The 16,188-nt window shown below is 39.5% G+C and overlaps 1 protein-coding gene across 2 annotated transcripts; it reads left to right on the top strand.

Moving 5' to 3' along the window:
- The first annotated feature begins 1,828 nt into the window (after positions 1 to 1,828).
- tfa (transferrin-a) lies at positions 1,829 to 14,070 on the top strand. Of its 2 annotated transcripts, XM_053486783.1 has the most exons (17): positions 1,829 to 1,914; positions 2,436 to 2,587; positions 2,831 to 2,933; positions 3,032 to 3,223; positions 3,311 to 3,440; positions 4,029 to 4,084; positions 4,219 to 4,382; positions 5,268 to 5,418; positions 5,568 to 5,734; positions 5,813 to 5,912; positions 6,068 to 6,088; positions 7,948 to 8,112; positions 8,201 to 8,351; positions 9,850 to 9,917; positions 10,238 to 10,416; positions 10,556 to 10,742; positions 10,873 to 14,070. In XM_053486783.1, the coding sequence occupies exons 1-17, from the start codon at positions 1,875 to 1,877 to the stop codon at positions 10,917 to 10,919; spliced, it is 2,073 nt and encodes a 690-aa protein (XP_053342758.1). In that variant the 5' UTR covers positions 1,829 to 1,874; the 3' UTR covers positions 10,920 to 14,070. The 2 variants fall into 2 exon arrangements, with proteins under 2 accessions (XP_053342758.1, XP_053342757.1); XM_053486782.1 differs by lacking the exons at positions 9,850 to 9,917; positions 10,238 to 10,416; positions 10,556 to 10,742; positions 10,873 to 14,070 and having other exon boundaries at positions 7,951 to 8,112; positions 8,201 to 8,965.
- Positions 14,071 to 16,188: the final 2,118 nt, after the last annotated feature.

The following is a 16,188-nucleotide window of genomic DNA, read 5'->3' as shown; positions in this document are numbered from 1 at the left end:
ATCAGCATGTTGTACTAGCTAATCTTTGTTTCCTAGGATTGAGATCCAATGCCATGAAAGCATGCTCTTTCCTGTTTAGAGGACAACATTTTTGGGTGTCACATGGAATTTGGGCGTAAGCGGGCACAGCTGTCTCCGCTCGTGTCGAATCCATTCTCAACACCGTCAAGGAAATCAAGCTAGACCAGAAAGTGACCATCACTTTTAGAGATCTTAGCTCTCATGGCAGCTGTAACCACGGTGACACCTTTGGGCCTTCTGCACATGAGAGCATTTTAGTTGTGGCTAAGAACCAGGGAATTTTACTCTAGGGCCAATCCCCAATAAGGGCTACGCTCCAGGTGCTTCGTACCCTTCCTATGTGGTTCAGACCCCGGTTTCTGACTCTGGGTCCTACTCTAAGTTCGTCTTGTCGTCGCAGATGCTAACGGCAGACGCTTCCCTCATGGGCTGGGGACTTAGATGACCGTCCAGCCCAAGGGAGCTGGAGAGGCCATCTTTTTGCGCGGCACATCAATTGCCTCAAAATCATGGCTCTATTTCAGGCCCTAAAGCACTTCCTCCAGCAGTTGAGACTACCATGTCCTAGTGTGGGTGAACAACACTATGGCAGTCTCATATATTAATCGCCAGGGCGGACTATAAAAGAAAATGATGGTGTAGCGCAGCCACATTGAGGGCACTTTTATACAGGTAAAAGTAAGAATGTACAAGAAGCTACGGTACCCTGTTTATCGTGCTCGGGAGGGTTTTAATCGCCTACGGATTACTATTTGTTCCCAAATTGTCCATAGTGTGTAAATGATTGTGTGAGTGTACGTGTATGCCCTGTGATGGATTGGCACCCTGTCCAGGGTGTACCCTATCTCGTGCCCTAAGTCTTCTGGAATAGACTCCAGGCCCACCATGACCCTAAATACCAGATAAAGTGGTATAGATGATGAGTGAGTGAGAGTGAGCAATAATTTCTGTATTGTGTTCTATTTTTATACAAGTAATTGGTCTTAAAATTTAATCGCCACATTAATGAACTTTTATCTTGTATTATCCTGAGACGTGGTGGGCTGCTGTGGGCCCGGATGTGCAGGGATACTTTTTGGTCCCAGTCCGCCCCTGCCTGAGATGAAAGCGGAAGTCAGGTGGGCATCAAAAAAAGACGTGCGCTCTACATAAGAAGAAAAAACTCACCTTAAACTATATTTATAACACCCCCACGCCAGCGCATTGGATAGTGTCTGGAATCATGTCTGAGGCACTAAACAAGGTAAGAGGAAGTCCTCCAACTGAGGGTATGTATTCTGTACATTAGGGTACAATTAATGGAGATACAAACATTTTTTTAATCTGTTGGGAAAAAAATGTGATTTACACATCGCTGCAAATTATGACAAAAATATCTACATTCTTTGTGCTTTTATCGTGTAAAATTTTGGTTAGTGTTGTTCACGGCCATGGCATTTTTCACAGTTCATGTTCCAGTTTTGAGTCCTAGAGTCTGTTTTTTTTTTTGTTTGTACTTGTAAATAAACACCTGCATCTGCTTGTTCCTCACCACGTGACAATATGTGTGTGTGTGTGTGTGTGTGCGTGTGTGTGTGTGTGTGTGTAAATATGTGGTCTGTTGACAGAGGGGAATATGGACTTTGAAACTGGAATTTCCAAAAGAAAAAAATCTTGCTGGACACATAGTGCTCCACAAGAAGGTGTAGAAGCCCCTGTTTCACCCCCTATGTAGTGTACTTATATAGTGAATTTAAAGGTATTTAGGATAAAGTCCACATTTTCTTTGCTGTTAGCCCACTCTTCTCTAGACCTTCTATGACTTAACGCTATCACAGTGCTTAACGCGATCACCGCTGCATCCGGAGTCCAGCATGAAGCTCTCTGTCATCTGTGTTGTTCTGGGATGCCTCGGTAATGCAGTGAATATTATTCATTTATTCATTTTAACTAATTAACGTTAACCTTTTGACTCTTTACTGTAACATGGATGTGCTTTGAGATTACTATTCTTTTTGATACATGTATTAAAATAAAAAATGTACATTTGTTAAAGTTTGCGAATTAAGTCACTGTTAATGCCACTTTATAAACTTTTATAACTATCTGCTCTGCTACATTATTTGCATTGCTGATGATTTGCTCTGAACTTTCAGCTCTTGCGTTGAGTAATATTGACAGTGTACACACCTCCAGCTCAGACCACTGTACCAAAAAAAAACTAAAATCCACATAATTCTGACATTAAGTCGGGTGCTGGTTAGTATTAAATTAGATTAGAATTTCAAACTTTCAGAAAAGGCCCTGAAAGTTTGCATTTAAGGCAGATGGTCTTATAGTTTTTAAGAATTATTGAAAAGTTCAGTCGTTATTTGTATAAAATCGAGATTATTATAATTGTTTTCCACAACATAGGTATTGTCTTATTGTTTCAGCTTCAGCGAAGGCCGCACCAATGGATCCCAGAATCAGATGGTGTTTAAAGTCAGAGCAAGAGACTCAGAAATGCAGACAGCTGGCGTTAAAACTGGACTTGCTGAGCTGTGTGAAGCGGGAGGGATCCATGGAATGCATAAAAGCCATCAAGGTAAAGTATGTGCATACTTAAATCACTGACTCACATTCAGTAACTGCTTTATTCTGTTCAGGGTCACACTGAATCCACAGCCTATCCCAAGAACACTGGGCGTTAGTCCCAGGAACAGGGAGACACCCTGGATGAGATGCCAGTTCACACAGGGCTCCACATGACAAGATTCTTTCACATTGCATAAAATAAAACCACAGTCACCACATACATTTAGTAAATTCTAGGAATGTGTTTGATCAGAATGGTGATGCAGATGCCATCACTCTGGACGGAGGAGATATCTACACGGCAGGTCTTGCACCATACAACCTTCACCCCATCATCGCAGAGCATTACGGCACAGGTGGTCTCTTTATAACATTTTTAAATATTTCTAAAAATGAAACAAATTATTAGTAATTTTTATGAAAATTTTGATGTAAACTGCTGAACTTGTTTCAGATGAAGAGACGTGCTACTACGCTGTAGCTGTAGCAAAGAAAGGCACGAATTTTGGCTTCAATGATCTTCGTGGGAAGAAGACCTGTCACACTGGTTTGGGGCAAACCGCAGGCTGGAACATCCCTATCGGCACTCTCATCTCCGCTGGACATATCAAATGGGCAGGGATCGAGGACAAACCTGTGGAAGAAGGTGAGAGCCTCCATAATTTTCTCTGAATTCCAGGTGCTTATGTAATTTAGTATGTGTCTGTCTTATTTGTTTGTTTGTTTTTTTCAGCGGTAAAGGAATTATTTCCAGCCAGTTGTGTGCCTGGAGCAGTCTTTAAGCAGAGACTGTGCGCGTTGTGTAAAGGCGACTGCTCACGCTCTCACAAGGAGCCGTATTACGGTCACGATGGAGCTTTCCAGTAAGATCATCATCAGAGGTGCCAACAATGCTAACATGAAAATCCTAGCAGGCAAAAAAAAAAAAAAAAGAATGTTAACACAAAAAATACCACTGCAACAATTCCATGCTGTTAGGTTTAGGAAGTGTGCACAAATTGTTACATCTTAAGATAAAGCATAAGAAGAGTTGTTATTGTTTGATGTGCCCGCCAATCCGCAATATGTGGATTTTCTTTCCATTTGGGCTGCTTGATTTTTCTTATCTCCTGTATTGGTAATGCAAGGGTTCCATATCATACTGTAATTCTTAGTACTTTTACCTCACTAACCTACCATCACTTTTCACCTTTGTCTTTGGTCCTGCAGTGATAAGATTTGATGTGATATGATATGAGTATCCACTCTCATCTCTTTACAGCCTGGGACACATGCCCATGTTACAGTTCTAGTTTTAAATTATGTTGCCCAGAATCCAGCATGACTGACAGCATAAAAATAGTGAATTGCACCCTCATTAATTTTAAGTTGAATTTTTCTCAGATTAATCCTTATCTTTACATGGACAGCAACAAATTATGAATATTATCCTTTTCTTTCTGTCACTGCAGGTGCCTGAAGGACGGAGCTGGAGATGTCGCCTTTGTGAACCATTTCACAGTGCTTAGTAAGACACTAAGAAATAACATCCCCACTTTCATGAGATCAGGACTGCCTTATCTTTTATAGCACCTAACTGCTGTTAGACTGATATTATATATGAGGGGGAATATGGTGATGGTTGTCGTTAAATATTTTTAGCGGGTGATAAGGCCAACTATGAGCTGCTGTGCAGAGATGGCTCTCGGAAAAGCGCAGACGAGTTTAAAACCTGCAACCTGGCTCAGGTTCCTGCTGATGCTGTGGTTAGTCGCAAAGACAAACAACTGGCCAACCATATCTATGACCTTCTTAATCAGCTCAAGGTATGTGAGGGGATAAATAATGCAATTGCTGTTGTACTTTTACATCCCCAACAATAGGCTGTTTATGGTTTTATGGGGTCTTACAGAATATTATAATAAACTATATTTAAAAATAATCATTGCCATAATTTAAGTATACTTGCAATGTATGTTTAAAAAATGCTATTTTTAATAAAATAATTTTAATCATTTTTATGTGACTTTGTATTATTTAAAAAAATAATCATTTGTAGTGCGGTTGATATGTTGGGTGGCTTGGTGGCGTAGTGGTTAGCATTGTGGCCTTGCACCTCCAGGGTCGAGGGTTTGATTCCCTCCTCAGGGTCTGTGTGCATGGAGTTTGCAAGTTCTCCCTGTGCTGTTAGGCTTCCTCCAGGTTCTTTAGTTTTCTTCCATAGTCCAAAGACATGCAGATTAGGCTAACTGGCGTTCCCAAATTGCCTGTAGTGTGTGAATGCGCATGATGATTGAAGGTTTTACCACAGCCGTACAAAATAGGAATAAATACAGTGGTCACCACTGGCCTGCATGGTCCCTCGTTGGACTATAGAAGTTTCCAGATGGATGGATTGTTGATACTTTGGAAGGTTTAGTATATAAGAATGATGGTGTAATATGGTTTTGTGTAGATTTGTCTCTTACCCTTAGACTTGTTTCTTATCATAGATTATCACCAGATTGCTACTATCACATAAAGTTATAAGTAGTGTATAAGTGTATGGGGAAACAATGTTTTGTCATGAATACATATGATATTAGCACTATATTAATTAGAAAGCAAGAACCGTGTTTAGCCTTGTGTTCTGGAATTCACCACTAATAAACTGAAGTAATGAGATAACTGAATAAACTGAATGAGGATGTAATTCTAAGTATCTTTAACAGGACAAAGGTATCTTCTCTTCTGATGGCTTCTCAGCAAAAAACCTGATGTTCAAAGACTCAACGAAATCACTGATGAAGCTGCCAGAGAGCACAGATTCTTTCCTGTACCTAGGAGAAGAGTTTATAGCCACTAGCCATGCTCTAACAAAAGGTAAGACACAAACACTAACAGGGGATGCACAACTGTATAACTTAAAAATTTGCATTTGATGAGTGGAATTCATTTAGAGTGTGGAATGGATTCGTATTTGGTCTGTATCTAATCTGGCAACCCAGTTAATCCGAATATCTGCTCCACAGGGTTCAGTACAAGCAGCAAACCTCATGAAATCACATGGTGCACCGTGGGTCATGCTGAGAGAAATAAATGTGACATGTGGACCTTCATGAGCGTGGATGATCAGAGCAACATCAGGATCGAGTGCCAGGATGGAAACACTGTCGATGACTGCATCAGCAAAATCATGGTAGTGTGAGATAACAAGGCTCGGATCTCATTTATCCCACATTCATGTGAGAAAGACTGTGGCATGCTTTTTTTGCAGCGTAAAGAAGCTGATGCAATGGCGGTTGATGGTGGACAGGTGTACTCTGCTGGGATGTGTGGTCTGGTGGTGGCCATGGTCGAAGAGTATAACAATGAATGTGAGCTAAATCATGGCTTGATGTCTTTATTGTTCATGATTGGAAAATATTACCAAAATACAAAGAATAACTTTAAAGCGTTTAAAGCATCATCACACATATTACTTCGTGTAATATAAGTGCAGCTAATGATGCAATTCTTTTTCTCCCAACAGCAAAGTGCAATTTTGGATCTGGTAAGTGAAATCTATTTTCATCATCGATTAGCTATAGAAGGTAAATGTGACCCAACCCCACATGAAGTCACATTTTAGGTGATTTAATACCAAGTTTATAACTGTATCGTGTCCAGTTGCCGAGGTTTGGCCAGTGAGAGTTTGTTTACGGGGAAGGCCATGGAAAACATGTTGAAATTCTATTTTTAGAATAATTAAATGAAGATTCTGTGACATATTAATAAAGCCAAGGTGGCTCATTAGTTTCTTTATAAATGTGTCTTGTCCTTGGTTCAGTTTGGTCTTGCATCTATTTGGATAAACTTGTTTAGTGTCGTTGATTTATCCTGTGTGGAATGCTAACCTGTTCTGTTTCATAGTTTTGTTTAGTCATAGCTTCATGCTTTCTTGGTTCTTGTTTAGACTTTGTTATCCTAATTTAAAACATCTTTAAGTCATTTAGCAGACGCTCTTATCCAGAGCAACTTACATTTTTTTCTCATTGCACATCTGAGCAGTTGAGGGCCGCGCTCAAGGCCTAACAGGGACAACTTGGTGATTGAGGGATTTGAACCTGAGACCTTCTGAACCATAGCCCAATGCCTTAACCACTGAGCTACCCCTGACCCAGGATTCTTAACCTACAGCGCTTATGCCTCACCTGCAACCCCTTTATGTGACATACAGCAACAAAAAATTAATAAATTAATTAATTATTTAATGTGCCTGTATTTCTATGACAAGTTGAGTGAACAGCTTGCCTAGTGTTCATTAAAGTGTTTAAAACAACATTTAAGTAATACCTCGGGGCAGAATTCAAATGCACGCTACAATTTTCAGACATTTATATTTGTTTATTTGTAGTTATAATGTAACAAAATGTGGAAAGGTTCAAGGGGTATGAATACTTTTTTTTTTTTCATTAATTACGTGCCTTAGAATTTCCAAATGAATCTGAAATGTATGGAGTTAAGAACAGAGAATTATTACTTTATGAAGTTTATGTGGAGCTCTGCATTGCCTAAATTAATGGTAGAGCCACTGCTGGTGGACTGCTGTCTCAAAGTACGGCCAGCAAACCTGAACAAACCCAGAGTAAGGACAGGAACCACAGTGTGCTAGGGCTGAGTTGGGCAAAACACTCTGGGGTTGCAGGAACACTGATTAGGGCAATGAGGATACGAAGTTGGAAAATCACAGTTGTGATGGTGGACTTGATCTGGAGATCCAGCATATTTCTTTAAAGCATCTATATCTTTGTCATATCAATTTTTTCAGGCCAGCAGATATTAGATCAAAATACAGGAAGTCTCACAGCAAATGTCGCCCTCTAGTGGGAGGTCGCCCCCTAATCGCCTTCTCCAGATGTACAAAGCCTCAGATGTTGCTATAACCTTCTCTCTGCCAGGGATTAGGGGTGGCTGGTGACCTACAACTTATTGAAAGAGTTTTATTCCAATATACAAGTGCTTAAAGGGGTTTATTTAACCCAGGGGTCGGTACCCTGTGGCACCGCGGCTCCCTGCAGCTGTGGAAAATCCACATTGAGTATTTAATGAGTATTTCATTAAAATATTTATTTTTTTTAGTTTGTTAGGTTTTTTTTATGTCATTCTAAATTTGAATATTACAGTGATCTCTTAACATTAAAATAAAACATGTTCAATTTTTTGTCGCTCAAAACATGCATCACAGCCGCCGATGGTTGCCGACCCCTGACTTGTTCAGCCTGTTCAGGCTCTCCACATGCCTACAGATTCAGAGCTGAGGATTACATTGTGGCCTGATGCTCCACTAAGGCTCTCTCCACACTCAGGAGGTCAACTGTTTGTCTCTGTATGACATGTCGTCCTCTCTGTGTTATTTCATGCCACCTTCAGCAGATACATCATCCTATTATGCTGTGGCTGTGGTGCGCAGGGACTCCGGTGTGACCTGGGAAACACTGAAAGGCAGAAAGTCATGTCACACCGGTTTGGGACGTACAGCAGGCTGGAACATCCCCATGGGTCTCCTCCATGAGGACACCAAAGAGTGTGATTTCTGTGAGTCGACTCAGAGCTTGGATGTTTAATATTTCCACAGCAAACTAAATCTCTGTGTATTTATTTCTGTCCTTCTTTTCTTTTGTAGCGAAGTACTTCAGTGAAAGCTGTGCACCGGGAGCAGACCTGGAATCAAACCTGTGTAAATTGTGTAAGGGAGCCGAAGGTATCAGGGGGATGGTAGACAAATGCAAAGCCAGCACTGCGGAGCGCTATTATGGCTACGCTGGAGCCTTCAGGTACGATTTACATCAATCCACATCAAACAAACAGCACCGCAACTTCCATGTACTGTTTAAACTGATCACAAGACAGAAGGGACTCAGTCAATCGTTTTCAATCCAGTATCACTTAAGATGCATCCATGCATTTGAAAATGGGTTACTGTAGTATATCTATATTGTTGTAACGGATCCACAACGGGAGACGAAAGCGCAACCGAAATATCAGTCAGAAAAAAAGTCAGAAACCGAGAACGTTTCTGTCCGTAATCTACTGTAGGAACACAGTGACATAGTTCATACACAGGAGACAAACAAATGATCAAACTATGAACGGCTTGGTGCACCGTGACAATACTTCACAATGATGATTAATGGACTCATGCCTAAATATACTGTAACAGGAAGTGAACTGGTGACCTGGGACATAAATCAGAACTCGAGGGCTCCTTCTGGTAGAAAAATTACGGATTTATGGACTGATATGTTACAATTGTACACCTGTATTGATTAAATAACCATTTAATTATATACATACAGTATTGTATTCCAGCTAATGTACATGTCAACCTAAACTATTAGGAAACATGGCTCTTATTCACCCTGTACATGTCAGGACACAAAAACTCAACAAAAACACCACAACAAGCAATGTGTTCTTCTGGGACTCAACCATAGCTGTAAAGCAAAAACAGCCTGATTAATGCTTTTGTGTCAAGTCTACAAAGCCACATACCCTAAGACATACCCTATGGTGTAGCCTGACGAGCACCTCCTCTGAAATGTAACTCCACATCACTATGGCTCAGAACATCATACTGACCATCTCCTCTAATCTTATCTCATTTCTGCATTGAAGTAATTTTATCTATTAGCTCCAACTATAAGAAGATCTGTTCAGTTTCATTTGTTATTTTTGTGGAAGAGCATACTGAAGAAAACACTGTACGGAGAGTGGGGAAGAGACTCAGCACTGGGGGTGTAATCGCAGTGTGACACACACACCAGCACATACTGTATGTAAATGCTCACAATAGCCTGTTGCACTGCCGTGTACACAGAAGTATAACTCAGGCTTATGTCTAAACCAATTTTCCATCAGGAATTAAGTGTAGTGTTAAGACAGATACATCATTTATCTACTAGAAATGAGATAAATAGAGCGCCTGGAAGACTTTTGCAATGAAAATCTTCAGCTAGAACACGAGTACCTCCAGTCAGTACCCCTCCAAAACCAATAATGAGTGGAACTCCTGTTTCTTTACTTGCACTTTCCATTGTACTTTTCATTGTTGTAGGAAGCTGAGGTCTGAGAAATAAGCTTTAGTAAAGCAATCAGCTAACACCAAAAATGGTTGTCTCACCATTAGACATAATCAAACTGTAATCAAGTCTTATTATTTGAGAGTGGGTCTATTTTAGCTTAAATGATGGGCTAATAACTTTTCAGTATCTTATATAACATGTTTTAGTGAGATTCCTGCTGAAATGGAGTGTGAGTGTTTGTGTCCTGTAGGTGTTTGGCTGAAGGTGCTGGTGACGTGGCCTTTGTTAAGCACAGCACCGTAGCCGAAAACACAGACGGTGAGTTGGAACTTGAATGAATTTGAATGTTTAATAGCCGTGTATGAGCCAAAAATGCCAGCTGAATTAACGTAAGGAGGCAGAAAGGTTAGGTGTTAACTTACAAATTAATTTACTTTAGTTCAGTTATATTACAAGTTATTGTTGTTAGTCTTTTGGCTGCTTCCATCGAGGGCTCGCCACAGGGGGGCATCCGATCCGCACACACCTTTAATATAGCCGCGATAAAGAGTTGTTTTCTTACGAGCACGTTTTTAACCGCTCTTTTAAGATGATTTCCTCAGCCTTATATTCATGAAGAATTCTTCATCTCTCTCCAGGCAATGGACCAGCCTGGGCTAAGGGTTTGAAATCATCAAGCTTTAGGCTGATCTGTCCCAGTGGCTCTGCTGAAACCACTGAATATAAAATGTGTCATTTAGCCAGAGTTCCAGCTCACGCTGTTGTCACTCATCCAGACAAACGTGATTTTGTGGTTTCATTCCTCAAGGAGCAACAGGTTGAGTTAAAACTGTAAACATCTTCAATTAATATGTGTTAAGATTAGTTTTAATTTCTCTAAAAACAGGGAAATAAAAGCAAATCTAACTCACTGAGGCTAACTGAGGTTTGGATTTTCTTCCTCTGTCGTATCTCAGGCCCTGTTTGGTCATTCCAATTCTTGGGTCGTTTTCAACATGTTCAAGTCTGAGGGCAGTCAAAATTTACTCTTTAAGGACTCTACTAAATGTCTCCAAGAAGTTCCATCAGGAAAAAACTACAAGGAATTTCTGGGTAAAGAATATATGACGACGATAGATTCGCTGCGCGAGTGTGCCAGTTCAGGTAGGAGAACTGCAGTGCTGCAGAGTGTGTATTTAACATCAGAGGAAACAGTACGATGACTGATTATCTGTACAGTATTATGTTCACACACACACCAGCAGTGTTACTCTTCTTTCTCTTTTCTTTACAGAACTGGAGAAGGCCTGTACCATCCACTCCTGCCAAAAGAAAATCTAAATGCTCCAGTTTGTCCAATTGGAGGAAACTTTCTCATGTTTACACTTAATCTGTCACTGATGTAACTGAAAAAATACATTTTGGTTTTACTGCTTTTCAACTTATTTTAGCAAATTCAAAGAAGAGAAATCGCATACCACGTGTGTAACTTGCAACTGCCTAAAACCTGGATTTGTGTATCCATAATCCATGCATGACGACTGCTTGAGATATTCATAAGTATACAACAGTATTTTATCTTCTCACTGCTGCGAGACCTCCTCCTGCGAGATCTCTCACAGCTTCAAGGGCTCATGAACAAAAAGCTTCCTTACACTCCACTATTAATCCTGTGGTTCCAGAATACCACAGATCTCACTAGCGTCCCCTTGCCTTAAGTGATTCTTCATTTGGTTGGTCCAGTTTCTGCCTCCAGAGGTGAACCAGACGTTTGGTGTGGATGATGATGTCACTAAGCACAATGTTCATGGACTACTAGAAGGAGAACAAAGGGACAGACCCAATATTTGTGAACACCATTTTGGGTCTGGTATGAGGACATCCTACCAGTTGTCCTTATCACTCCATCACCCTGGGTTTCCACAGGCTTTACAGTAGGTCAGGGCCATGAGAGGGTCACCATGCAGAAATTTGAGCTGACTCTATTCACATTTCTTCTCCTGCTGCCTGTACTTATTTCATCCTCAGTGCCAAAGGCAAAAAATAACAGTGTTTGGTTTGTGGAGGTATACAGCCCTTTATGGTAGCTCATACAGCTAGACTTTAAATAGCTCATAGAAGAGGAGGACTTCTTGGCCAAGATACTTTAAAGTTGGTGTTTAAGTATGTAAGAGTTATCATTTTGTCTGTATGCAGATAGACATGGACCTTGCAAAAGTCAGTCATTAAGGCCACGCACAGTGGAAAACCATGTAGCATTGTTGTATAACAGCTCCAGGGTACTTGGTTCTACTATGGACTCAGGTTTCTGCAACTGGGGCATTTTGATTGTTCTAATGATGTCTGTCTAGGTTTCTCATGGATTCCCTGAGGGACATTGCAGTAGATGTATTGGATACAATAAATTGCCCCTGTTATGAATGATTGGAGCCCTGGTGCCGTGTGTATTCCCATGATAGCCTCAGTATCCACCACCAACCTGACCATAGACATTTTACCAACTCATACTATTGCTTGATATTTTTCTTGCTAATGGACAGGTTTACCTTTGAGCTTGGTAGCAACCTAACACTTGGTCCCCTTCAATCACAGCATCCTGTGTCTAGTATGGGCGGGCAGAGGATGTGATCATCAATATGTGTCCAGGCAGACTGGGTGGTTTGTTGACTGTCAAGATCTTCTCCTTGGTCCTCCACCAAGAGAACTCTTTTGTCAATGGTGTCATTGTATGACAAGCATAAGTCAAAGATGAGTTCTGGTCTAAGAGAAAAAGCACCGATGCCAGATCGGATCAGATCAGACGGAGAAGGTGTCCTAGGTGATGCTGTGCACACAGTCTCTTGCAAGAGTTCATATGAAAGTAAAAACAACCATGCTTCTTAATAGCACGAGCTTCTGTGAATACACTCTGGGCTGTAGGGTGCTGGGCCAGGTACAACAAGGATGGGGACAGGTACAACATTTTAAATTGTGATGAGTTCCCTCTGCTAGCAGTGGTGGCTTCTCGATGCTCCATGTTTTTAGATAGAGTTGCTGAGTAATACTGTTGCTGAGTGTGATGCTAGCCATATGTGTGCTGTTCTAACCACAAACCTGGCGATTACATTAACAATAATGCAAAAGATAATTAATAATTAGAGACTTTATTCATAGCATCAGGCAAAAGATACTGAGATGAACCAAACCCCGGCTAAGTTGCGCATCTGGGAGCTGTTCAATGATGTTGTATCTTGATGGTGTGAGTGAAAGGAAAAGAAAAGTGAGTTTACATAGTCTTTGTGATTTTTTTTTTTGCAATTTGTGCAAGCTTTAATGAAGATTTTGCACCATGGGTCCAAAGAATGTTGTCAAGGACGGTAGCAAGAAAAAAAGGGAGCTGTTTCGTTTGGTTTTTAAAGCAGCTGGTGCCAAAAGGAATCATAATTTATGATTAAGTGAAATTTAATGTCTATTTATTTTATATTTGGCTTTATTTTCTGGTATTTTCTAAATGGTTTGATTGTTTTTATAAAATAATAATTATCTAATAATGGTGTTGGAAATTGGCGGCACGGTGGTGTAGTGGTTTGCACTGATGCCTTGCACCTCCAGGGTCCGGGTTCGATTCCCGTCTCTGTGTGCATAGAGTTTGCATGTTCTCTCCGTGCTTGGTGGGTTTCCTCCCACAGTCCAAAGACATGAAGGTTAGGTTAACTGGTGTTCCAAATTGCCCATAGTGTGTGAATGTGTGTGTATGTCTGTGTGCCCTGTGATGGATTGGCACCCTGTCCAGGATCTACCCTGCCTCGTGCCCTAAGTCTCCCGGGATAGGCTCCAGGCCCCTGCAACCCTGAATACAGGATTAAGCAGTAATGACGATGAGTGAGTGAGTGAGTGTTGGTAATATTTTTGGCGGCTGGAATGAATTATCTGCATTTATATTTTTTCCTATGGAACAATACGTTTCACAATACGAAATTTCACCCTAAAAACTCGCCTCCGGAATGGATTAAATTCGTATGCCGTGGTACCGCTGTATATCACCAAATTCGCATAGCTTTGTAGTTACCCAATCTTCTCCTTCAGGCTTCACACTGTGCAATAACACAACAAGCCACTTGTACGGATCAGTATTTTGCTGAGGACGAGGCCATGTTTCAGTACCGATGACCATCAAGGATCTGATATAAATATATTAATTAGGAGTAAACAGTTTGACAGAAAAAAGGATGAACTTGACTAAACTTGGAGAGGTAGAAATACTGTACCTCTGTACCTTGTACAGTAGAGCACAATGACAACATTTATATATATACATACAGTATATATATATATATATATATACTGTATGTATTCAAAAAAATGCAAATTAATGTTACTTATCATTATTTTTATTTCTTTTTGCTATTTCCCCCCTTCTTTCTTTCTTTTTTTTTTGTTCAGTTTATTGTGTTTTTTATTTGTTATTGAACTGTATTTTATTAAATAACTAAGTACCCCCCCCCCCACACACACACACACACAGAGATGAAGAAAAAACTTGTGTGCAAAATGTGCAAGTTGTCTGTGTTTTTCTGTGTCAGTGACATCACATTGTTTAAACTCACCAACCATTTCAGCTTGTACAGTATACTGTTTTTTTGATGTAACTTAGTACTTAGATGACTTACTTATACTTAGATGGGTATCACAAAGTATTGGCACCACTGTTGCATCATTCACAACCGTTTATCAATGATGTCACAGTTTCTCAAAGCGGCGGCAATGTCCCTGGACTGAAATGTACACAGCTTTTCTTATTGTTATGCAAATGTAATATTAAAAAGCCAAATCAGTTGTTTTATTAAAGAATTTGCTGAGAAAAAAGGGAGCGTATGAATAGTGCTTTAATGTTGTGCCATGTAATTGCTTATTGCACTCAGTGAAGTTAGCAGCACAGCATGTGGGACATGACAAACTCTGACACAAAGAAAGTCAGAGAAAATGTTATAAAACAAGAGAAACACATTTCAAGAGACGTATAATTGTCCTCGTGTGTATCTAAATATTTGGTTGTTTATTATAAAACCCTAGAACTGCATTGTTTTGCAACACGTTAATGATAACTGTGTGATTCTGACGAAGGCACTTTATAGACCCAGATCTAATCCGTGTGAGTGTGTAATCCCAATCATCGTAGCATCATGACAGTTCAAAATGTTTAGCATGACAGCTGAGATTAGCTGGAGGTTATGTGTGTGTGTGTGTGTGTGTGTGTGTGTCATGTTTTTTTCTCTTGTAAAGCTATTTTTACAATATTGCTAATTTAGTTGCTCTGTGCCATTGAATTATTTTATGATGTAGTTATTTATACCAGATGTTGTTTGGTTATAAGATTAACATTAGCAGTAAAATATTTAGCACAGCACTGCCAGGTCAGTTCATTTTCTTTCTGCTCATGTCACTGTTTTGCTCTCAGCTTCTGCATTTATGCACTATAAACACCAACGACAATGACTATTTATTCCCATTTAGCCCACATGTGATTACTCAGAGATGTGCCGTTTACCACCAGAGTTGTGTCTGTTAAACAACCTGAGGTGAAACCTGCAGACAGCCGCGTCTCTGTAACGCGAGCAGGGGAATGACTCAGGTTATACACCGTTTCAATATGGCGGACGCACTGACGTATTGGGGGCAGAAAAGCAGACGCATATAAACCGGAAGTTCACGACCGACCTCGTTAAACTGACCCGGAAGTACACATGCGGCTTATTAAATCGCATTTGTTTTTTATCTCCCAACTACATTGTGACAAGTCCCGCCCTCCTGATCGAGGATTGGCTGACACAGCAGGCGCACGAGGAGCACGCTGATTGGAGAGTAACCGAATTCAAACGATTTCTTTAAAACACTAACAAACGGTGCACAATAATAAAAAGAATAATAATGACGATTATATAGAATAAACACTAAGAATTCATATTTAATATTGGATAACATGTAAATTATGTAAATAATTATGCTATTATTATTGTTATTAATTCTTCCATCTTGTTTGTCATGTTTTTTAAATAGTTTTTTATATTCATTTATTTACTTTAAAAACATAGTAATTTCATTTTACTTATAATAATATATTACATATCTATCTACAGTAATTTTATTTTAAAGTTTTGTATTTTTGTAGTTATGACTTTACAATTTTATATTTCTACAATTCAAGTATATATTCATGGGGTATATTTACATTTACATTTACATTTAGGCATTTGGCAGACGCTCTTATCCAGAGCGACTTACAAAAAGATATAAAACATAATATAATAAAATATATATAAAATATGACAGTTCAAAATCTTTAGCATGATAAACATAATAATATATATAAATATATATATAATATATAAATATATAAATATATATAATATAATATAATATAATATATTAACTCCATTTTATTATTTTTTGTACCTATGAAACTCAAAAAATCCACACGCAGACCCTATAAGGATTTATATTATTTTGATTACATATAATCCCAGACCTTTACAAAGGCATGGCTAATATTTGGATTCATTTCATTGTGTGATTTATAGTTTATCATTTTTATTTGATGTTGTTGTTTTTTTTTACTTCTTTTTTCTTTGGG

Source organism: Clarias gariepinus, chromosome 25 (assembly GCF_024256425.1).
Source record: "Clarias gariepinus isolate MV-2021 ecotype Netherlands chromosome 25, CGAR_prim_01v2, whole genome shotgun sequence".
Taxonomy (NCBI): Eukaryota; Metazoa; Chordata; class Actinopteri; order Siluriformes; family Clariidae; genus Clarias; species Clarias gariepinus.
The sequence above is the reverse complement of the archived record's forward strand: the minus strand, read 5'-3'. Positions and strand labels throughout refer to the sequence as shown.

Excerpts from the sequence above, each read along its gene's own strand:
- tfa (XM_053486783.1), top strand. The coding sequence starts at position 1,875 with ATGAAGCTCTCTGTCATCTGTGTTGTTCTGGGATGCCTCG. Across the intron at positions 2,588-2,830 it reads AATGCATAAAAGCCATCAAG|AATGGTGATGCAGATGCCAT; the intron begins GTAAAGTATGTG and ends GTGTTTGATCAG. Across the intron at positions 9,918-10,237 it reads CGTAGCCGAAAACACAGACG|GCAATGGACCAGCCTGGGCT; the intron begins GTGAGTTGGAAC and ends ATCTCTCTCCAG.